Source organism: Mobula hypostoma, chromosome 26 (assembly GCF_963921235.1).
Source record: "Mobula hypostoma chromosome 26, sMobHyp1.1, whole genome shotgun sequence".
In the NCBI taxonomy this organism is placed as follows: domain Eukaryota; kingdom Metazoa; phylum Chordata; class Chondrichthyes; order Myliobatiformes; family Myliobatidae; genus Mobula; species Mobula hypostoma.
Window position 1 is genome coordinate 26,833,557 of NC_086122.1, and position 25,378 is coordinate 26,858,934.

General features: G+C 41.3%; 1 protein-coding gene across 1 annotated transcript in view; it reads left to right on the top strand.

Moving 5' to 3' along the window:
• Positions 1-25,378, top strand: part of LOC134338160 (transcription factor AP-2-beta-like) — a 111,834-nt gene that overhangs the window by 80,693 nt on the left and 5,763 nt on the right. Inside the window, exon 7 of the mRNA XM_063033757.1 lies at positions 4,974-5,115. Within this exon, the coding sequence (XP_062889827.1) occupies positions 4,974-5,115 (142 nt within the window). The remainder of the gene's footprint in view (positions 1-4,973; positions 5,116-25,378) is intronic.

Consider the following 25,378-nt stretch of genomic DNA (forward strand, 5'->3'; position numbering starts at 1 on the left):
CAGAGGGTGGTGAATCTGTGGAATTCATTGCCATAGGTAGCAGTGAAGGTCAAGCCAATGGGTAAACTTAAAGTGGAATTTGATAGGTTCTTGCTTGGTAAGAGTGTCAAAGGTTATGCGGGAGAATGGGGTTGAGAGGGACAATAAATCAGCCATGATGGAATGACGGAGCAGAATTGATGGGCTCAATGGCTCACTTCTGCTCCTATGTCTTATGGTCTTAACTTTCTCTCCATTATCACTTTTCTCATTGTATCCTTCTACTAGGTGTCCCTCTCGTTCATTCATGTAATCTCTTATTTCTCTTGCTTTGTTTGTTTGAAATTGTCCTCAGGTCTAACAAATCTTGAATTGAAATGATCTTAAATACTGAATTTTTCCAGCATCTTTGATTTAAATTACTGTACTTCCTCATTTTTGGAAAATAGCTTCATCTGATTTACAATCATTCTCATTCAAGGAGGATGATTATAAATACTACCATCCGGGACGAGGTCCAGGAGCTTGAAGGTGGACACGCAACATTTTAGGAACAGCTTCTACCACATCAGATTTCTGAACAGTCTGTGAACACTACCTTACCATTTTTCTCTCTTTTTGCATTACTTACTTGCTTCTTACATATTCTTACTGTAATTTTTAGCAATTGTTGTGTATTGCGCATTAGTGCTACAAAAACGCAACGTATCTCATGACATCCGTCAATGGTAATAAACTTGATTCTGATTCCTTGAGCTCAGGTATCTCCAACTGTGATATTCTGCACACTGTTTGTTTTGATGTACCTTAAGTCAGCCTGTATGCAAATCAATAGCTTCAGCTGATCCATCTTTTGGCAGTTTTATTCAAAAGATTTTTTTCATTTGGTTCATCTTGTGAATGAATATCTGAGAAACAGTGTTGTCTCCTGGTCAGTTCAGTTTATCCTTTTCCTTGACAGCAAATTTCACTTGCTGAATATTTGTTATTGATCATTCGTTACAGACATCAGTAAACTTGGGAAATGCAATCAACTAAGATGGTATATACTTTATTTATGTAATCATTTCTTGATGCCTTATGGGAGATCCAGTGTATTTTTCAGCGACTATTTTCCAAAATTGATTTTCTAGAGCTCGGTTAAAAACTGTTGCAAAGGGACTGTTACTGGATATTATAATTGTTAATGGCAAACATTGTGATCCAGAATGGAGGGTGATTTTAAGGAATTTATAACACAATAGCCTTAAAAGTGATTTATTTTGTTAACTAATGGCTTTGGCAGAACAGTATGTTGCTAACTCAGGCAGAGCTTAACAGAAATGCACAAATATATTTTCTATATTTATGCTATGTTATCACCTTTACTCTTGATCCCTAATTCATGTTGAATTGGATGGCTTGCAGGTAATTTCAGAGTGCAGTTAACAGTCAATCTTAGTTCAGAAATGATACATTATTTAGGCCATACCTGGTATTGCATACCAGGAGATTCCCGTCCCTGAATGAGGAAATCTGATAGAATTTTACAAGTCTGGTAGTTCCATGCTTGATATCGCTGATCCCGGCTTTTTGTACTAAATTTATTTTGTTTGTTCATTATAATGGAGGCGATCATGGTCTTTTTATGACCATGATTGTTCTTGGCAAATTTTTCGACAGAAGTGGTTTGCTGTTTCCTTCTTCTGGGCAGTGTCTTTACAAGACGGGTGACCCCAGCCATTATCAATACTGTTCGGAGATTGTCTGCCTGGCGTCAGAAGTCACATAACCAGGGCTTGTGATATGCACCAACTGTTCATATGACCATCTACTACCTGCTCACATGTCTTCACTTGAGTCTGATCGGGTGGGATGGGGGCACGGTGAAGCAGGTGCTATACCTTGCCCAAGGGTGACCTGCAGGCTAGCAGAGGGTGGGAGCGCCTTACACCTCCTTTGGTAGAGATGTAGCTCCACTCTGCCACCCTAAGATGATTTCATTACATTTATGTTTGCCAGTTGGTAAGGTGGGATTTGAACTTATGTTTATAAATCAATAGGCTAGGCCTCTATTGGCTATTGAACCATTAACTATATTAGTTTTAGCTAATAAGCATCTTTTGGTTCTGATGAAGAATCCTGGACATGAAACGTTAACTGCTTCTCTTTTCGCAGATGCTGCCTGACCTGCTTTCCAGAATTTTCTATTTTTATTTCAGATTTCCAGCATCTATGTTTTTGTTTCTTTTTTTAAGCGACATTTTGTCATTGTAATTGGTGTTCACTTTCAATTCAGTAGCGAGTTCATATTGCTTCATTCACAAAACCCTGGGGTAGGTAGTCCCACAAGGATATAAGCAGAAACTTGTCATGGGCAAGAGAGGGAGAAGGAAAGGCCAAGTGTGGATAGGACTAAGGGAGTGAATTGACCCTTACATCAAAAATGCATATATTAGATAATGTAAAGATCATTTGCCATCCCAAAGTTTTGAAAATATAATTTTATACCTTACTCCCTCAATCTTTTATGGCAAAAAACAATCCAGCATGTTTTGGGTCCGTGCACGCCATTTCTTTGTTTTCACAATGCTTTGAGTGAATTTGGTTCACAAAAAAGGTCTGTTTGTCCTCTCTTTTTTCTGTAATGTGCAGAGATGTCAAGTGGTTTATTCGTGTTCCAGATGTGTAAACTCATGGAATCCTGAAGATTTGTGAAAGGCACACTCAAGGCTTCCTTTCTTGAGCGTAAATTTCTCAGTTTCCTTAGCTTCAATTTCATTGCCATTAACGTACTTTCTCCAAACTGAGGTTACTCCACATCTAACCAAGTGATTGAAATGATATATGGCATGTTGGGATAAAACTCCAGAGGGCTTATTGTCACTTCCTGGACCCAAGTTCCTTTACACCATGCAACAGGAAAACATGTAATAGATTCTGCATGGGAAACTTTTGTTGATAGTTTAAGTTTGATGATGATGGTAGTGCAAGTAATGATGGAGAGCATTCTGACCGGTTGCATCACTGCCTGGTACGGAGATCCCAGTGCACAGGATCGAAAGAGGCTTCAGAGAGTTATAAGCTCGGCCATCTCCATCATGGGCATAAACCTCCATCATCAAGGGCATCTTCGAAAGGTAGCATCCATTATTCGGGGAATCCATGCCCTTACCTTCCAGGGCGTGCCCTCTCCTCAGGGAAGATGTACAGGAGCCGGAAGACCCTCACTAAACATTTTAGGAGCAACTTTTTCCCCTCTGCAATCACATTTCTGAAAGCGACCTCACTTTCCTCTTTCGCACTACTGATTAATTTTATTTCTTATTGTAATTATAGTAATTTTTTTCATTATCTTGCACTGTAGCTCTGCCACAAACAAAAGTCATGACATATGAGGGGTGATTGATAAGCTCGTGGCCTAAGGTAGAAGGAGATGAGTTATACAGCTCTCATTACATGGACGTGCAGTTCAACTCTTTGAGTGAATATGCAGAAAGTTTGAAATTAATAACTCATTTCCTTCTACTGTAGGCCACGAACTTATCAATCACCCCTGCTGTGGACCACTTTCTGGAGGTCCAAGATGCCGACTTCTACAAAGAAGGGATCCGTATGCTCCACGACTGCTGGACTAAGTGTGTAAATGTAGGAAAAATAAATGTGCTAGGTTTTCTAAAATTGACTCCTTCTACCTCAGGCCACAAACTTATCAATCACCCCCTCGTATGTTAGTGATAATATACCTGTTTCAGATTCTGAGTTTAAATCCCTCATTTATTGCTAAATGTACAATTATTTTTAAAATGTTGTGCCCACAATCCATTTAGGCAAGACAGACTTTTGTGAATAGCTTTTCATTTTGTTTATTTTATTGAGAATAAATTGCTCTTGCTATATGAAAAGCAACTGGTATTCAATAACTTTTCTTCCACAAGGTCTAATGGAGGCAAATTAATCTTTATTAAATGGGGCTCAGCTCTTAAGGCCTCTTTGAGTATAAAATTCCTAGTTTCCCTAGCTCAGATACCGAAAAAGGCATGTTAAAATTCCAGAACTTGGAAATGTGTTTTCGTTCCGCTGGTGAAAGGAAAACTTCACAGCAATGTGCCTTTCAGGTCATGTAAAATAAGTCTGAACTTTATACAGGTTCAAAGCTAATTAGAAATATTGTTTTCTCTTTCTTAACATGAACAATCTTTTTTTTTGCTTTTCTGTAACTCTGTGGTATTGTTAGAATCCGCCATTTTAGGGCAAATATTTGTGACAACATAAGTGTTGCCACCAAATGCACTTGCAAGGGCAAGTTCAAGGCTGGGATTTCCTATAACGTACTTTGAAAATTCTACAGGCTGGCAGTGCAGTTAAGGCTAGAGTGAATCATCTTGTTTATAAGAAGAGCAATTCTGACTTCATATTATATATATCAAAATATTTCAAGGGGGAAAAGGGGATGGAGGAATTAGGAAAGCATTCGGGAAGATTACCGAAGCCAAAATTCATGATATAGATTTTGAGGAGGTTCTTAAAATGGGAAAGGTGTCTCAGTGTTTGGGAAGAGATCTAGGAGAAGAGTGGAAAATACCACTGATGTGTAGAAACTGTGAGCTAGGATGAACACATAGAGATGAGGAAAGTAGATTTTTGGGAAAAGCAATGAAAAATGACAACAAGCATCAGGTCTTTGAACTTAAAATGTTAGTGGAGGAGGAGGTAGAGAAACTGGTAAGTGGAAAAATGTGGACCTGAAAGAGCTGGAGTATTGAGCGAAGATCTAGACACTTGGTACGAAAATGCTGCAGAATTTGTGCCCGGAAATATTGGCACTAAGTCCTGACTTAGTACTGGACAGGTTGAGTGCTTTGAAAGAAAATTAATATCCTACCAGTCTGCATGAATCACGAGGTAGGGCAACTACTTGTTATATTTCCTTGATTTAATACCTGCTACATTTGGTTGCTCTCCTCTGATACTAAGCAACTTCACTCACTCTAGTTCTGTTTTGGTTTCTGCAGGTGAGGCTGTGCACTTGGCCAGGGACTTTGGGTACGTTTGTGAGACTGAGTTCCCAGCAAAGGCAGCAGCAGAGTTCTTGACCCGACAACATTCAGACCCAGCTGAGCTTCATGCCCGAAAAAATATGCTTCTTGCTACCAAGTGAGTACCAGACATCAATATTCATATTTCTTCATACAAGCAGAATGGGTAGTTTACTTAAACTCAACTTCGGCTGTTGACAAGGAAACACTTCAACATGAATACAATGTGTAATTGTAAGAATTCAACGTGAATAGTTGAATAAAAGGAATGGATGCTGGCGTAAGCCTTTCAGCTCTTCATGCTTGCCTTGCTACTCAACAAAATAATAGCTCATCTTCTATAATCCATTTTTCCAACATATCTCTTGATGTCTTCTAGACATCTAAAATTGACTTTTCCCAAGGCAAACTTATGGAAAAGCAAGATCTTCTTGCACTGTTCATTCTTGTTAAATATTATTTTCGGGATGAGCAACATTAGATTTCAGATTTGGTCGGAATTGTATCCAAGAACGCTGTGGTCAGCATCAAAGTTCTTGATAGGATCTTACTGCGGTAACTTACGGCTTTTACATTCGTTCAAAATAATCTTGTGAAATCTGCAGTTTACTGCTCAAAGCATTGAAGAGCTGTTTTCAGATCTCTGGTTCTGGTACATGCTTAAATGAGGCACGTAAGGCTAGCACAGTTCTGGCTGGTAAAGGTCACCTTGCAATCTGGACATGCAGTTTCAGTAGACCAAATATAGAATACATTAATTTGTAAAGTGCCAAAAGTCAAATGTGTAAAACTCTCTTTGAATGGCTTAAGAGCAGTAATATAAATGAATAACACAGAGCTAAAATTAGCAATTAAAAAAAAAAGCTGGCACTCTCTCCCATAACCTCTTGAATTAATGACAAGAGATTAGAAAAGAATATGTGGTAATTTTCTTCTTGCTTTTAAATAATATTGCCACCAAATAATATTTTGATTAAAATGCAGAAATTTTAAGTCTTACTTTTGTTAGATTCTCTCTTTTCATCCAAGTTTCCTTTGCTTTTTATGTACTAATGCTTAAAGAACTATAGATATGAGAAGTGGAGTCCAGTTACGTGCAATACCTGCCTGCTGTCCACAGGCCCTCACTCTGATGAAGCCTGCCACAGCATGCCTTGAATGGGACTGACCCATTCCAACCTATCCAGCTTTCCTTAAGCCCCACCACTGACTACACACGTAATTGTTTTGTGGGAACCATATACTGGAGATGAAAGAGACTTCCATTGTCCATCTTTGCTTGTGGCCATCGGCAGTGAATCCTGACTATCTCACCGCGGGCATGTTCTTTGTCAGTCTGCATTGCTGGCAGCATTTGAACCTCAAGTATGGGATATAGACTGTAATCCAAGTTTGGATATTGGGTGACCAGGCCCTTCTGTCGATGTCTTGGCTCGTGGGCTTGTACTTGCACATGCGGGCAACTTGCATATGATGAAAACCTTAAATCTAGACCAAATGTGATAGAATAGACCCCAGTCACTTCTGCCATGTCAGATCTCTGTAGGGTAGGGTGGCAAACTTTGTAGTCAGTTTTCTACTACACAGTCATGGTACTTGTCCATCCTCAAAAATAAAAGCTACCACGACTCAATGTTGTTTAATTGGCCAACACAAAAATGAAAGCTATCACATAATAAATCAAAATGATAAATCCAGTCATGTCATATCTTTGCAAAGGTCAACTACCTTTGAGCATTGTCATTGTGCCCCCCTTTCAAGTGTCTACCTGTTGTAGATACTGGTAAGCAGAGTGACCTCAGGTCCACCGTTGCTCTGGGAGGGGGCAAAGACTTTGGGCCTCGAAAGCCTCGCTGTCAAGGAGCCCCTCTAGACTTGAGTTGCAGCAGCCCAGGCGAGTTCCCTGTCGACCACTTCTGGGGTGGGATGGTGAGGGGGGTAGCAAAGACAACACTGTATCAATATATTGGTCGGGGTAAGAGTCAAACCATGACTTTCTGAAAGAAGGTAACTTTATGGAGCCTCTGCCTTTAACTTGTAGCGATACTTTAGGAGAATAGATTGCTGGACTGCTGTGACATTCCATGGTCCCTTTGCTTACTCTAGCCTACAACCACGATGGCAGCATGCTACTCAGTCATCGGGTTCCTTGTGAAGCTGTACCTAACAGACATTCCTTCAGGCTTGAGCACAGAGTCTGCAGTGATGAAGCTGATAAATGGTTTATTATTGTCACATGTACTGAGATAAAGTGATAAGCTTTGGCTTTTATGCAAAGAGAAAGTGCAGTGCAGGTAGAGAATGTGGAAGGACAATGACTAGATAACGTGAGATAGAGTGAGAGATCAGGACGTCATCTCCAACATTCTGGTGTGGTGGCCAACATATTAGAACGGACAGTCTTTAAGTGATCTGTCATATGCAAATCCTGACAAATCCTAAATCAACTTGATGATCTTCATATCTCACGATCAGTTGATGGACTCAGTGGACTAGGCAGACCCAGCACCTTTAAGAGGGCAAAGGTCCATCTCCATGGCCAAAAAAGAGGTGGGGGGGTGGGGTGGGGTGGACTACAAGCCAGGCTGGAACACAGAGGGACGAGGCCCCCTCTACCCAGCATTTCTCGGCAAATGTGCAGTCAGTGGAGAACAAAATTGAGGACCTGAGGGCAAGATATCTGAGGTATTGGAGAGAGATGAGAGACTGTTGTATTCTATGTTTGACTGAGACAAGCCAGAGTTAGTGATCAGACCTGAAAGCTTCTCGGTTTACAGAATGGATCGAACTGCTGATTCGAAAAAGGGAAAAAGAGGAGGTGTGTGTTTTATGACAAACTCTCATTCGGTGCTCTGATGTGGCGATTTTGTCGAACTCGTGTTCACCCTACTTGGAACACCTAATGGTCAAATGCCATCAAATTCTGACCACAGTTTTGCATACCACCAGCGGCCGGCTATAATCAAGTGCTCACGATACTGCATGATGCCGTCTCCAAACAAGGAACAGTCCATCCTGGTGTATTTCAAATCATAGTTGGAGACTTCAACCAGGTTTGTCTGAAGAAAACCCTATCCAATTACCATCAGTGTATAGCCTGTAGCACCTGAGATCCCAACAACATACTACACCACTGTTAGACTAAGATAAGGAATGCCTACCATTCCATACCGAGACTTTATTTTGGTAAATTGGATCCCTTGGCTGTCCTTTCCCTGTGTTCAGGTAGAGGCTAAAGGGCAAAGCTTCAGAGATTGGGACAACAACAAGCTGGTTGCGGGAGGCAGATGAGTGGCTACGTGATTGCTTCGAGTCAGTGGGCTGAGTCATGTTTAAGGCCTCATCTAGGGATCTGAATGAATACACCATGGTTGTGACGGACTTTCTTAAAACAGCTGTAGACAAGTATGTCCCCACTAAATCACTGAGCATCTTCCCCAGTCAGAAGACCCAGATGAATCGTGAGATCTGAAATCTGCTGCTCAGAGGCATTCAAGTCTGGTGACCAAGAAAGTCACACGAGGCCTAGGTACGATCTCCGGAAGTCCATCTCAGAATCAGAATCAAAATTAGAGTCAGAATCAGGTTTAATATCCCCGGCATATGTCGTGAAATTTCTTGTCTTTGTGGCAGCAGTACAATGCAGTACATAATAATAGAGAAAAATACTGTGAATTACAGTATGAATATATATATTAAATAGGTAGTGCAAAAATAAAAAAAAATAAAAAGTGGCGAGGTGTTCTTCCTGGGTTCAATGTCCATTCAGAAATTGGACGGCAGAGGGAAGGATTCTCTTCCTGAGTGTGTGCCTTCAGGCACCTGTACCTCCTTCCTGATGGTAGCAAGGTGAACACATCATGTCCTGGGGGCATGTCCTGGGAAGTGGGGGTCCTTAGTGGTGGAAGTTGACTTTTTGAGGCATTTCTCCCTAAAGGTGTCCTGGATACCATGGAGGCTGATGCTCATGATGGGACTGACTGAGTTCACAACTCTCTGCGGCTTATTTTGATCCTGTGCTGTAGCTTCCCCGCCCCCCCCACCACACCCTAGCATACCAGATGGCGATGCAGCCAGTTAGAATCCTCCCCAGGGTACTTCTGTCAAGATATGCAAGTGTTTTTGGTGACATACAAAACCTCCTTAAACTCCCAATGAAATATAGCCACTGTCGTATCTCCTGTATCAATATGTTGGGCCCAGGACACATCCTCAGAGATATTGACGCCCAGGAACTTGAAACTACAGACCCTTTCCGCTTCTGATCTCTCTATGAGGACTGACGTGTGTTCCCCCATCTTACCTTTTCTGAAGTCCACAATTAGTGTTTTGGTCTTCCTGATGTTGAGCGCAAGGTTGTTGCTGTGACATCACTCAGCTTGCTGATGTATCTCACTCCCATACGCCCCCTTGTTACCGTTTGAAATTCTGCCAACGATAGTCGTGTCATCAGCAAATTTATAGATGGCATTTGAGCTGCGCCGAGCCACCTCACGGGCGAAGTGGAAATTCCAGACCAAAACTGAATCAAAGAGGATGCTTGACAGTTGTGACAGGGCTTGAATACTATCATCCATAGTCTGGCAAAATTGACATGAATCCTCTGCCAGGGCAAAGCAAGCCATTCCCAGGGGTGGAGGGGTGCTGCTCTTGGCATCTTTTGGGATTTGTTGGCATTCCGAGAGGTGCATGGCAAGCAGCTCGATTTGCGGATCTATCCCAGACCACCAGATTAACCTTCGAGCCAGTGCTTTCATTTTGACCAAGCCTAGGTGACTGCAAGTAGTTCCTCCAACACTTTGGACCTCAGCTTGGTTGGTACAACAACTCTCAATCTGCACATAAAGCAACCTCCATCAAAGGCTAATTCATCCTGGTGCTGGTCAAAATGGGGGAACTGGAATTTCTGCTGCACATTCCATCCATTTTGAGTTTCCATGTAGACCTGAGACAGTGTGAGGTCCTTTCTGGCTTCTCTTTGGATCCCCTCTACCATAATAGGGAGACTTTTGAGTTACATTATGGAGAATATGTCAAGAGGAGTGTTCTCTTGTGTGAATTTTTCAGATATTTCCTTTTCCAAGGGTAAATGGGCCAACCCATTAGCACTTCCATGATTAGTGGTCCTCTTGAATGCATTCTTCTAGTTGTGTCCTCCAAGAAACAGAAAGCATCTCTGCATGCTACTATTGGTGGGACACCCTTCTGTGTATTGAAAATGGACACGAGTAGCTGATGATTAGCAATGAGGGTAAGCTCTCACACATGCAAGTACTGGTTGAAACGAACTACATCCCAAACCAGAATCAAGGCCTCTCTGTCAATCTGTGCATAATTTGTCTCTGCAGTGGTAAGAGAACGTGATGAAAAGGCTATGTGGCGTTCACTTCCATCACTCATAACATGTGACATGACTGCATCTATACCATAAGGCAAAGCATCACAGGCAAGCTTCACTGGATGATATGGATTATAATGTGTGAGTACCGTGTCTGACGTCACCATTTCCTGTACCTTTCCGAAAGCCACCTCACATTGCTTTGTCCATTGCCATTTCTTCCCAAACAGTAATAAAGCGTTCAAGGGGAGGACCACAGTAACCAGGTCTGGCAGGAACCCGTTATAGTAATTGACAAACCCTAAACAGGAACACAACTGTGACTTGTCATTTGGCCTTGGAGCATCCACCACTGCTTGAATTTTCTCAGCACACTTGTGTAAACTTGTGCTTCAATGGTGTGACCGCAGTAAGTGATGCTTGATTTATAGAATTTACACTTGTTGCGCCATGCTTTGAGACCAGAATCTTCTAATGTTAACACTGTCTTGAGATTTTGGAGATACTCCTTGTCATTTTTACCTGTAACAATGATGTCATCCAGGTAACACTGAATGCCTGGACAGCCTTGCAACTCCTGGTACATAGCTTTCTGCAGAGTGCAAGTGCAAATGCCAGTCCAAAAATAAACTCATTATAGAGATGAGTGTTTATGGTGAGAAATACTTTGGTCTCTTCTTCCATCTCCATCTGTTGGTAGGCCTCAGTTAAGTCCACTTTGCTGAATTGTTTCCTTACAGAAAGGTTTGCAAATATATCCTCTATCCTGTGCAGAGGGTACTGATCTACTTTCAATACTGGGTTGATGGTGACCTTGACCACAGATCCTAACAGACCTATTCTTTTTTGCTACTGGGACCACTGGTGTTGGAAAGAATTCCTTCTGCCTCCATGTGATCTAGCTCACTGGCTGCTTTATCACAGGTGGTATAAGGAACTGGATGGGCTTTGTAAAACATGGGTGTGGCATCTTCATTTAACACTAGTATATGCTTGATATGTTTTAGTTTTCGAATGCCATCCTTAACACTGCCATGGCTTTCAGCTGACTCTATTGTAGGGGATGTGCATGCAAATTGTGGATGGATCTTCAATCAACCAATCAAAGCCTCAGAATTCTGGGCATGCTGCTTTTACCACATACAAATCCAATGTGGCTTGTTGGATGCTGTATTTCACTATTACAATGTCATTCCCACTGGAGTTCCCTTTTCTCTAGTATAAGTTCTTTGTTGGATATTTTCAGGCATCAGTTCAGTATCTTTGAAATGTTACTCAAACTCATTTAGTGGAATCATTGAAACAGCCGAGCCAATGTCCAATCCCATTTTAATTAATTTGCCACTTTACTTCTTGTGTAAGCCATATTACTTGTCTCTTGTTAGTTTTCATGTGGTAAATCTCAAGGTTACGCAGTCTCGTCAGATTCTTCTTCAACAACATGCAGATTAGTGCTCCTTTTGAAACTGCAACTTGATATTTAGTCTTTTGCTCCTTCCTGTGCAGTCCATTTATTTTGTCTGCCTGACATGTTCTTTGTACTTGTCCTATGTTGTTGCATTTTTTGCATATTTCGCCTTTAAGCCTGCATTGATCTGGTGTATGTGAGCCCCTGTCACAAAAGTAACACAGTTTGTTCGGCCAAGCCAATTTCTGTTTAGATGCTGTGATTTTGTTCGCAACCACTTACATTCTTGACTGCAACTCAATTGTGCCTTTGTCTGCGGTTTCCATTGATACAACAATTTCAACTGCTCTTTTAAATGTGAGTTGTGCCTCAGTTAGGAGCTGTTTTTGAATGCTTTCTTCTAAGATTCCACAAACTAAATGATTTGTCAGTACACCATTAACTGACAACGCTTGGAGAATCACTTCAATTCAGCCACCTATGCTGAAATGGACCCCTTCCTTTTGATTCCACATTGAAATCTAAAGTGTTCTGCGATCAGCAATAGTTTTGGTTCTAAATGTTCCTGCATTACTTTCATAATATCAGCAAAGCTCATTTCAGCGAGATAGGGTGGAGCAGTCAAACTTCTAAGCAAACTGTATGTCTTTCCACCCAATGCACTGAGCAAAACTGGAACTCGCTTTTCACTGGCTATTTCAGTTGCTTCAACATTTTGTTCCATTCAGTTAGGATACATCAACCAGTTATCAATCGTGCAATTGAACACATCTATCTTTCTGTGTAGCCAGCCGTTTCTGCCTTTTTTAAAATTTATGATTATTATCACTCAGAACTCTGTTAATGAATCCATGAATTTCATCCATTTTCTGCCTCTTTTTTAACTCAACCATCTCTCTCCTTTTCTGAAGAAATCATGTGCTGCATTTTTTTTTACTCAGCAGTTTTCCTCTTTTGTAGAAAATATGCTGTGCTTTTTTAAAAACTTGAACATTTCACTGCACTTCAACAGGTAGGTAGTCATCTCGGGTTCATTTAAAATTTCCTTGTCACCACTGTTATGTTTTGTAACTCCAAAACATAAAACTAATCAAAAGAGAAATACAGAGACACAAATAACATATCTACTTCATTCTTACTTTTACTGAGGTGTGCATTTATGACACAGTGGCATAATGGTGTATGACATTCATGTACTTTTACATTTAACCCGTAATTAATTGTGTGAACAAGAAAGAATGCTTAATGAAACAATATATTTAAAATATTACTCAACTATTACTGAAATATTAAATACACAACAACTGGTGATTCAGTACTATACAAGAAGTCCAGGTATGACCTAAGGAAAACTATTTTAAGAACAAAAAAAAACAATTCCAATTGAAGCTAGAATCAGAATTGAATACATGTCAGCTCTGGCAGGCCATTATTTCCTACAAGGCAAAACCTAACATCATGAATGTCTGTGATGCTTCACTCTCAGGTGAGCTCAATGTTTTTATGCATGCTTTGAAAGGGAGAATAAAACTACACCCGTGCGAATCCCTGCAGCAACTGGTGACCCTGTGATCTCCATCACGGAGCCTGACTTCAGAACATATTTCAAGAAGGTGAACGGTGTACCTGGTAGGGTGCTGAAAACCTGTGCCAACCAACAAGGGGGAATGTTCTTCAATCTTTCACTATTGTTCTCATTTGCTTCAAAAGGGCGACAATCATACCCAAGAAGAACAGGGCGAGCTGCCCCAATGACTATTGCCCAGTTGTACTCACATCTACTGTGATGGAGTGCTTTGAGAAATTGGTCATGCCCAGAATCAGCCACAATAGGTCAAAGCTCGAAGTGCATTTATTATCAAAGTACGCATAGCAATATAACCTTGAGATTCATACTCTTGCAGGCAGCCAAAAAAAGAAACACAATAGAACCCGTTAAAAAAGACCCATGCAAAGACCGTCAATCATCCAATGCAGCAGCTGTCCCAGGAGCCCGATGGATGCAGGCCACAGTCACGGGGTGAGTTCAGCGTTGAGGCGGGTGCCAGAGGTCTACAGTGGATGCAATCCCACTGGCTCTCTACTCAGCCTTGGGTCACTGGACAACAGCAATACCTGTGTCAGGCTGCTGTTTATTGACTACAGTTCAGCGTACAACATCATCATGCCCTTGGTACTAATCAACAAGCTCCAAAACCTGGGGCTCTGTACTTCTCTCTTCAACTGGATCCTTAACTGCAGCATCAGGCAATCACAGTTAGTGCGTATTGGACATAACATCTTCTCTTCACTGACGATCAACACTGGCGCACCTCAAGGATACAAGCTTAGCCCCCTGCCCTATTCTCTCTACATTGACAACCGTGTGGATAAGCACAGTTCAAACACCATCTATAAATTTGCCGATGACACAACTATTGTTGGCAGAATTTGGGATGGTGATGAGACGGTGTACAGGAGTGAGATGTATCAGCTAGTTGAGTGGTGTTGCAGCAACAGCCAAGCACTCAATGTCAGTACAACCTAAGGATTGATTGTAGACTTCGGAAAGGGTAAGATGAAGAAACACGCACCAGTCCTCATAGAGGGATAAGAACTAAAAAGAGCGAACAATTTCAAGTTCCTGGGTGTCAGTATCTCTGAGGATCTACCCTGGACCCAACATATTGATGCAGCTACAAAGAAGACATGACTATGGCTATATTTCATTAGAGTTTGAGGAGATTTGTTATGTCACCAAAGACACTTGCAAATTTCTACAGAAGTACCACGGAGAGCATTTTAACTGGCTGTATTGCTGTCCAGTATGGGAACAGTGAGAAAAGGGTGTTGGAGGTCCTTAATAATGGACTCTGCCTTTCTGAGACACCGCTCTTTGAAGATGTCCTGGCTACTTTTTTTAAGCTAGTACTCATGATGGAGCCGACAAAATTTACAATCCTCTGCAGCTTCTTTCGGTCCTGTGCAGTAGCCGCCCCCCCCCACCCCGCATACCAGACAGTAATGCAGCCTGTCAGAATGCTCTCCATGGTACATCTATAGAAGTTTTTGGGACTATTTGTTGATATACCAAATCTCTTCAGATTCCTACTGAAGTTTTGTCGCTGTCTTGCCTTCTTTATAACTGCATCGAGATGTTGGGACCAAGTTAGGTCCTCAGAGATCTTGACACCCAGAAACTTGCCTATTTTCCATTGCAGAACCCTTGCCAACACTTGCTGCAGCCACCATATATCTCTGCTTCAAGAGGTGAAGGCAGACTCTAAACTGTACAGGTTGTCTTTAATTGTAGGCAACGACTTGCACTATAGTTCCCTATTGAAACAATAAACCCTGCTACAAATCAGACAATGAGTTCCCATTTCCATTGTGCCTTGAACAGTGAAATGTCCCGACTCATTTCATAAGAACATTGTCATCCAAATATTTAAGACAAAGCCTCTTCTGGTTTAAGGTGGTGCTACTGAAGGGGTGCGACAGCTTTTTGGTAGATTGAAAGGCAAGAAATTTGACTAAAAACATCACTTATAGCATCTTTTCTGAAGCAAATTGTGGTGAACTATCGCTGCAGACAGTGAGGAGGCAGCTGGAGGTGAGGCTGGTTTGGGGGATGAGTCGTGCTGGGGCATAGCGAGGCGCAACGCGTTCGAGCCGGGGTCACAGACGGAGTTGGTGGTAATGCTGCCAAAGATGGAGTGAGTGTATTGGAGAGGAGTTGATGTAGAAGAGTTTCAATGCCTGTTCACCTAACCCAGGTGTGAGGTTGAATTGCTCCAAGCACGGAGTCGATTTGGTGAGATTTAGAAAGGCTTTGGGCTGGGTGGCCCAAGTGTTGGAGTCTGGGTCCTAGTGCTTGGACAATTTAAGCGCCAGCACAGATAGACTGGAAACCCAAGTGTTGAGACTGGAGGTGAGGGTAGGGCTGATTTCACTTGCTCTCCTGTGAATGTTCACTCTTTCTCTGGGGCGCTGAGGTTGTAAACTGATCAGGCTGCTGTGCATTTTTGACCCGCTGCTGGTGTGATGAACTGGGACCGAGGCTTGGGCCTACTCTGACTGCTCTGCGGACCCAGTGTGGTTCGGAATGCTGTCTTTCTCTGCATAGTGGTTTTTGGTCTTTTTTCTTAAAATTGAGTTATTTAGGTTTCTTGCTTTCTGGCCACCTGTAAGCAGCCAAACCTTAAGGTGCAAAGTTTACATATTCTTTGATAATAAATGGGCTTTGAATCTTTGAATCATGTGAAGATATTAGAGTGGATACCGAAGATTGGTACAAGAACTAAGTTTCTCGAATATTATATTAGCAGGAAAAAGTGGTGGAAAGGGTGGGAGGTTGAGACATGACAACTTAGGGCTTGGAATTATAACTATGTACAGCAACAACAGAGTGATTACACTTGTGGATGAACAAGAGGCAGAAAACGGAGAAAGGTAGATATCTAAAGTTAATAGAACTTGGGAAATCAGAAAGACAAGGGATTTGGAAACAGGAACAAATGTAAAGGTTGCTAAAATGGGAGCTGATGTTTGTGTTGGGCACGTGACCAAGTGGTTAAGGCATTCATCTAGTTACCTCAAGGTCACTAGTTCGAGCCTCAGCTGTAGCAGCGTGTTTGTGCCCTTGAGCAAGGCACTTAATCACACATTGCTCTAGTCTGTGCGAGGGGTGGCGCCCCACACAGACTTCCAATCTGCGCCTTGTAAGGCATGAAAATGCCCGATGCAGGCCATTAATGGTCTGAGTCGACATTCCCTCCTCCCCCTCCGATTTTGGTTAGAAAATATATTGTGAATGTTGAATTAGATTTGGTAGGTTTTAAGATATGAACAAGTTTTTGAAGTCATTAGGATGGCGGAGGGTAGAAAGAGAACTGGAATGTACTAAAGATATCAAAGTTGTGGAAGAGGGTTTCAATGGCAGCTAAGCTGGGGAAGAACAAAGTCAGACAATTTACAAGGCATGGTTAGAGAGTTTGTGCATGATACTAAAATAGGTGCTATTGTGGACAGTAAAGAAGGTTATCAAAAATTATAGAGGTATCTTGGCCAGTCAGGTATGTGGGCCAAGGACTTGCATATGACATTTAATTTGGATCAGCGTGTAGGATTGCCTTTTTGGGAAGTCAAACCAGAGTAGGACTTAAGTGTGCATGGCTGGGCCCTGGGGAGTAGTGTGGAACATAGGACTCAGGAGGAAAGTGGGTAATAGGTAGACAGGATGGTAAAGAAGGCCTTTGGCAGACTGGTCTTTATCAATCCAGTGAGTACAGTGTTATGAAATTAATTGAACGAAAAGCACAGGAGCCTGTGAAAACATATCTACTTTGTTTATTTTGGTGAGGCGCTCACTTATGATGTGGTGGTGTAATGATGTATGCCATTCATGTGCTTTTACATATAACCCATAATAAATTATGTAAACAAACAGAATGCTAAATCAAACAATATATTTACAATATTATTCAAATATTTCTGAAATATTAAATAGATTACCCTCCTTCCCTCTTAGCTATGAACTCCAACTCAATATAGAATGCATCTCAACTCAAATATGCAGCGTATTGTTCTCTTCAACTGATCAACGTGTCGTCTCCAGATGACATGAGAAACGATCTCCACATTGGAGGAGAGTGGTCCAGTTCTGTCCTTGTTCTTTCCAAGTACCCGCTTTTGATCACCTCTGTAGTCCCTCACCAGGAGTGTTTGTCCAGGAGTGAGACATTGATTTCCTTGTTTGAGGACCCCGTCAGTTTGTCTCATTGGCTTGTCCTGAGATTGGGTTTGAGAGATCCAAGCGCAAGCATGAGGAATTGCTCAGGAACGGCATAGCTGGTGAATTGTTGGTTGTGGAATATGCTGCGTAGCGATATACAAGGATGAAATTGGCGAGCTTCTGATTTGGTGTCAGTGTGTGCTCTGCTGCCAATACTTGCCATGCGTCCTTTAGGCTCTAGGTGAACCTTTCCACCAAGCCATTTGTAGCTGTGTGTTTGTAAATGTAATATTTCTTATTCCATTCATTTTCAGGCATGACTGAAACTGCTCTGCAGCATTATCACTGACTAAGTGTTCAGGAATACCAGTCCTTGAGAAGAGGCTTCTCAACACAGCAACATTGATATATCGAGGCTATTGTGAACTCTTCTCAAAAATTAAGTAAAATTTATTATCAGAGTACATACTTGTCACCACATACAACCCTGAAATTCTTTTTCTGCGGGCATACCTAGCAAATCTATAGAACATTAACTGTAAACGTCAGGAACTGTAAACTGTAAACAAACTGTGCAAATTCAGATATAAATAAATAGCAATAAATAATGAGCATGAAATAACAATATAACAGAGTCCTTAAATGAGTGTAGCTATCCCCTTTTGTTCAAGAGCCTGATGATTGAGGGGTAGTAACTGTTCTTGAACCTGGTGGTACGAGTCTAAAGGCTCTTGTACCTTCTGCCTGATGGCAACAGTGAGAAAAGAGCATTGCCTGGGTGGTGAGGATCTTTGATGATGAATGCTGCTTTTCTATGGCAATGTTTTATGTTGATGTGCTCAATAGTTGGGAGGGCTTTACCCGTGATGTACTGGGCTGAATTCACTACCTTTTGTAGGATTTTTCACTCAAAGACACTGGTGTTCCCATACCAGGCCAGAATGCAGCCAGTCAGCGCACTTTTCACCACGCATCTATAGAAGTTAGCCAAAGTTTTCGTTGAAATGCCACATTGTAGCTGCATCCACTACCACCAAGAAATTTATGCCCATGAATGGTTGGGTAAAATCCACATGAATCCTCTGCCAGGGCAATGCAAGCCGTTCCCAGGGATATGTTAGCATCATGAACAGTGCATGGCAAGGTGCTCAATCTGCTGATCTATACCAGACCGCCAGGCAAAGCTTCAAATCAACACCTTCATTCTGACCATGCCTGGATGACAGGATTGTAGCTCCTCCAACATATTAGTTCTCAGCTTGGATGGTACAACAATTCTCAATCCCATATAAGGCAATCTTTGTCCAGGGAAAGTTCATCTGGGTGCTGGTAAAAATATGGGAACTGAAAATTCTCCTGCACAGTCCAGCCATTTGTTATGGCCATGTAGACCTGACACAGCGTGGGATCTTTTCTCATTTCCCTTTGGATCATTTCTGCTGTAATAGGGAGACTTCCAATTTGCATTAGGGAAAATATGTCAAGAGGAGTGTAAACTTCCAGTTATCTCTTCTTCCGAGGGTAAACAGGACAATCCATCAGCATTTCCGTGATTAGTTGTCCACTTAAATTCGACCTTGTAATTATGGCCTCCAAGAAACAGAGTCCAACTTTGCATTCGTGCTGCTGTTGTTAGTGGAACACCCTCCTATGGACTGAAAATGGACACGAGTGGTTGATGATCAGTAATGAGGGTAAACTCTCTCCCATACAAGTACTGGTCAAAATGATTTATACCCCAAACTAAAGCCTCTCTATCAATGTGTGCACAATTTTTATCTGCAGCGGCAAGGGAATGTGATGCAAAGCCTATGGGGCGTTCACTTCCATCACTCATAGCATGTGACATGATTTGCACCTGTACTATAAGGCAAGGCAACACAGGCAAGCTTCATTATATGATGTGAATCATTACGTATGAGTACATTGTCTGATGTCACCATTTCCTTTACCTATTTGAAAGCCACCTCACATGGTTCTGTCCATGGCCATCTCATCCTGATCTGTAGTAATGAGTTCAAGGGGTGGAGCACAGTGGCCAGGTTTGTCAGGAACCTGTTATAGTGACAACCAAATCCGAAAAAGGACTGCAACTGTGACATGTCTTTTGGCCTTGGGGCATCCACCACTGCTTGAATTTTCTCAGCACACTTGTCTAAACCTTGTGCCTCAATGGTGTGACCACAGAGAGTGATGCTTGGTTTAAAAAATTTACACTTGTTGCGTTGTGTTCTGAGCCCATACTCTTCTAATCTTTTTAACATTGTCTTGAGATTTTGGAGATGTTTCTTGACATCCTTGCCAATAACAATAATGTCATCCAGATAACACTGAGTACCTGGGCAGTCTTGCAGCACTTGGTCCTCAGCTTTCGGTCAGTGTGCAGGTGCAGATGCCACTCCAAAAATGGGCCATTTATAGTGATAAAGCTCTTTATGAGCGTGTATGATGAGAAACACTTCAGATCCATCTTTCATCTCCATCTGTAGGTAAGCCTTAGCTAAGTGCACTTTGCTGAAGTGCTCCCCCCAAGAAAGGTTTGTAAGGCAGAGGGTGTTGATCTACTTGCAGTACTGGGTTGATGGTGAACTTAAAATCACCACAAATCCTGACAGACCCAGTCTTCCTGGCTACTGGGACCATTGGTATTGCCCATGAGCTCTACTCAACGTTGGAAAGAATTCCTTCAGCCTCCATGAGATCTTGGTGACTGGCTACTTTATCCCAGATGTATAAGGAACTGGATGGACTTTGTAAAACTTAGGTGGTGGCATTTTGATTTTACTCTTGAATATGTTTGAGTTTTCCAATACTATCCTTGAACACTACTGTGGCATCATCCAGTACCTTTCTTAAGTCGCTTTCAGTTGACTCTGTGGCATACAAATGGTGGATGGATCACCAATCAATTTGTAGTTGTCTCAGCCAATCATGGACCCACAATGCTGGTCTTCCTGTTCTTTTTTTGCAAATACGAGCTCAATGTGGCTTGTTAGTTGTTGTATTTCATTGTTACGAATGTCATTCCCACAGGAGTTATCTCTTCTCCATTATAAGTTTGTAGTTGGATACCTGCAGGCTTCAGTTCAGTATTTTTGAAATGTTGTTCAAGTTCTCTTTGTAGAACGACTGAAACAGACAGGTGTCAAATTCCATTTTAATTTGCCTTTCACTTCTAGTGTAAGCCATATTGCTTGTCTCTTCCGTCGTCGACTGCGCCTCTTCCTATAGATGCTGCCTGGCCTGCTGCGTTCACCAGCAACTTTGATGTATGTTGCTTGAATTTCCAGCATCTGCAGAATTCCCGTTGTTTGCTTGTCTCTTGTCAGTTTTCACATGGTAAATATTAAGGCTGCTCAGTCCTGTGTCACTCTTATTGTTATCAGATTTTTCATCAACAGCATGCAGATTAGTGCTCTTTTTGAAACTACAACTTGACATTTTATCTTTTGCTTTTGCCTCTGTAGTCCATTTGTTTGTGTTTGTCCTACTTTGTTGCATTTTCTGCAAATTTCGTCTTTAAGCCTGCATTGGCTTGATGTATGTGAGCCCCTGTTGCAACCATAACACAATTTGTTCTGTTTAGACTTTGCAATTTTGTAAACATTCACTTTCGTTCCTGACTGCAACTCAATTGCGTTTCTGTCTCCGGTTTTCATTGATACATTGATTTCTCTGCTCTTTTAAACCTGAGTTGTGCTTCAGTGAGGAGCTGTTTTTGAATGTTTTCTTGTAAGATTCTACAACTGAAATGATCTTTCAGTGCATCATTAATTCCATAACTGAACTGACAATGCTCAGACAATTTCTTCAATTAAGCCACAAGCTGAAATGGACTCCACTTCCTTTTGATTCCACTTATGAAACCGAACATGTTCTGTGATTAACAATGGTTTCGTTTCTAAATATTCTTGAATTACTTTCATAATAAGAACAAAGCTCATTTTAGCTGGTTTTGTTAGAGCAGTTAAACATCTAAGCAAACTGTACTCTTTTCCACCAGGGTCACTCAGCAAGACTGGCACTTGTTTCTCACTGGTATTTCATTTGTTTCAAAATACTGCTCAATTTGTTCAGTATACATCAGTCAGTTATCCATTGTGCAATTGAACACATCTATCTTTCTGATGTAGCCAGCCTTTTCTGTTTTATTTATTTATTATTATTATGATCCAGTACTCACTGTTTATGAATCCATGAATTTTGTCTGTTTTCTGCCTTTTTTTTATCTCAACCATCTCTCTCCCTTTGCCGCGCTTCGACAAGCTAGTAGTTGTCTTGGGTTTGCTTTAAAACTTACTAGTCACCACTGTTGTGTTTTGTAACTTCAGAAATTAGTTGAAAGAAAAACATGGGAACCTAGGAAAACATGCTATTTCATTTTACTTTCGTGAGGCTCTCACATTTGTTGTGGTGAAGTAATGATGTATGCCATTCAAGTACTTTTACCGATAAGTCGAAATGAATTATGTGAACAACAAAAAATGCTTGATCAAACAATATATTTATATATTACTGAACTACTGAAGTATTACTGAACTTTTAAATACACTACATATAGGAGTTTAGACGTTATGCTGCCATTGTACACGACATTGGTGAGACTGCACTTGGAGTATTGTGTACAGTTTTTGGCCATCCTAGAAAAAAATCATTGAATTGAAAAGGGTATAGAGAAAATCTATGGGAATTCTGCTGGGACTCGAGGGCTTGAGTTATAAGGTGGAGCAGGGTAGGATTTTAACCCTTGGATTGTAGGAGGTTGAGGAGTAATCATATAATGGAGAGGTGTATAAAATCATGAGGGATATAGACAGGGTGAACACACTCAGTATTTTTCCCAGGGAAGGGAAACTAGAATCTAGAGGCCATAGGCTTATGGTGAGAGGTGAAAACTTTAAAAGGGCAACTTCTTCATGCAAAGGATGATGCAGAAGTAGAATGAGCTGCCATAAAAAGTGGTTGAGGTGGGAGCGACAACAACACTTAAAGCATTTATAGATAAGTACATTGATAGGTGGGGTTTAGAGGGATATGGGCCAAACGTGGAGAAAATATTCTAACTTGGCGGGCACTGTGGTCAGCATGGATGTGTAGGGCCGAAGGGCCTGCTTTCCTGCTGTATTGCTCTATGATTCTATGCGATAGGTGGAAATAATTGCCTGTGAGACTCAGAAATAGCGTGCTCTAAGCGTCATTGGGGGTTAAGTATGAGGCCAAGGTTGCGCAGAGTTTGGTTCAGGCTCAGAAGGTTACCAGGAAGGATGAAGTGGTCGGTTTGGGAATGATGGTGTCATTATTTCAGGAAGGGTGTACGATAGGTGATTTAGGGACGATGGAGTGGTAAGGCGGATGTCATCAGTGCTCATGTTTCTGTGTTTCCGGAAGATGTTGCTTAGGGGCAGCACTGAATCCGGTATTAGCGTACTGCCTGCACGGCACTGAATGAGCAAGGGTGTATCACACACCATGAATTCCCTTGTGAACTTCCAGGGGCTTTTTCATTTAGCCCCTGGTGTGTTTTTATTTGCCTACAGGATTAGCTCTAGGTTAGCGATGTTTTGTCCTGTTGATACGTCAATGCAGTATCTGATGTGCATGTGCTTATGGGGAAATAACTGGCAAATTTCCCTGTCTGGTGTTAATTAATAGGTCATGATGTAATGTTTTTCGAGTATTGCCATCAGGGTATATTTTGTTTAAACTGGAATTTGCACACCTGCCAACAACCTTGAACCCACAGGGCTTAACACTGTGATATCATTAAATTTTCTTGAAAGAATAACCTTTGTAATATTTCATAGTTGGTATTGCGTTGAATTCCTGTTACTGTCACCATCAATTTGACAGCTCTGCTAGTAAGAGGCAGTAGGCAAGAAATGACAATATTAGGGTTTCACTGGAGTGTGATGTTTTCCCCTGTGAATCTTTCTAGGTTGTTTAATGCAGCCATTGAAAATGAAGCTGCCACTCCAGGCAATGGTGAGTACTGCAGTTTAGCCTAGGGATCCACTACTGGTTTTGATGGAGCCGAGAGCATTTAGACTCCATCTGACATGTTAACTATCCATGTGATTGAGTTGGATTCAGAAAGACTGGCTGGAAGTGGGAATCACAAGCGACTTCCCGAGTGTTATTTTCCTTCTGACAACTTTATAATTTCCAGTAGATTGATCACTCACTGATCTGAGGTAAGCGAGTGATCGATCTGCTGAAAATTATTAAGATCTTAGAAAGAAAAATAACAATAAATAAGTGAAGCAAAAGCAGCTACAAATTCTTCTCACTCAGTATTGCTAAATGTACCAGAAAATCAGGTTTCTGCATTGTACTCCACCTCTGAATTCATTCCTTTTATTTCAATGCACTGTCTTCTGGGCAGCTTCTATCCACCCCTCATCTCTCCTACGTGGAAGAAATTTAATTAAGTGACTAGAGTAAGGTTGCAAATTTATGCAGTGAGAGATCATGATGGAATCCCCTTCCTTTTAACCCAAAGCTCAATATTCTGAATGACCAAGACACTCTTCTCTACCTGTTATATGGTAAAGCAATACTTAAACTAATTCGCATTAAGCAATACATGGTATGCGGTGATATATAATATATGAAAGAACCAGATTTAAATGTTATGTCCGTAGATACTAACAAAAAAATAGTAAAATAGAATCCTCTCAGTGCATGAAGCAGCCATTAGTTAACGTGCTTAGGCTACATGGCTGTAGACTTAAGATTTCTGCTGCTTTATAAACATTTTAAAAATTCCATATTTCTCAATTGCATGCTCAAGGTTAACTCTATGAGTAGTGGTTTGTGCTTTAGAGTTCCAGGTTTAAGGCTGGGACTTCAGCCTCTGCCTATAAGCCGAACAGAGTTAACCAACTGCATCCGTGTCTGGAATTCCCATGATTCCCATGCGGAGAATTTCCGAACATTAATATGATTTTTCTTGGTGCATGTGAAAGTGTGCCTTCCCTTATCCGGCAGTCGGTTTTCTTTGTTTCTTCTGAATGTTGTTGGAGAATGAATTTTAGCAGCTTCATTTTTAATTCAGAGTGTGCAATTATTGAGGATACCACCTGAGCTTCAATTGAAATCATGAATCAAAAGAAATATTTATTTTGTCAGTACAGATATTAAATGGCATAATTTTGCGGACTATGTTCTTTCCAAATACTTTTGTAAAAAGTCAAGAAACTTCGTTTTGTGTTTTTTTAAAAATCAAAATCGTATTTAGATTTTTGGTTTTGATATTAAAGAGATCTGCAGAGAGAGGGTAACAGATAGAGGATGGTCATTTATAAATCGTACAACTCTGTCTTGTATTGGTTTTCTGAATTACTGACCCGACACTAATTAACTAGCTGACTGGCCTAAGGCTTTGTTTACTTAACAATTAAACTTTGCATGCTTAAAGTATATCTGCATATGGTGTATTAGTTACTGTAGTTCTCTTGCTGTACCAAGGAATGCAAATGAAGAATAATAAGATGATTCAATTCCTGCTGAGTTCTCAGATTCTGATCATCTGGACTTGCGAGTGGAAGGCACAAACTGAATTGACTTTATTTCTTACATCCTTCACATACACGAGGAGTAAGAATCTTTATGTTACATCTCCATCTAATTATGCAATGAGCAATCATAGTAATTTGTAATAAATAGTATGTACAACAGGACAGTCAATATAGCATCTGCATGAATTAATCAGTCTGAAGGCCTGGTGGAAGAAGCTGTCCCGGAGCCTGTTGGTCCTGGCTTTTAAGCTGCGGTACCGTTTCCCGGATGGTAGCAGCTGGAACAGTTGGTGGTTGGGGTGACTTGGGTCCCCAATGATCCTTCGGGCCATTTTTACGCACCTGTCTCTGTAAATGTCCTGAATAGTGGGAAGTTCACATCTACAGGTGCGCTGGGCTGTCCGC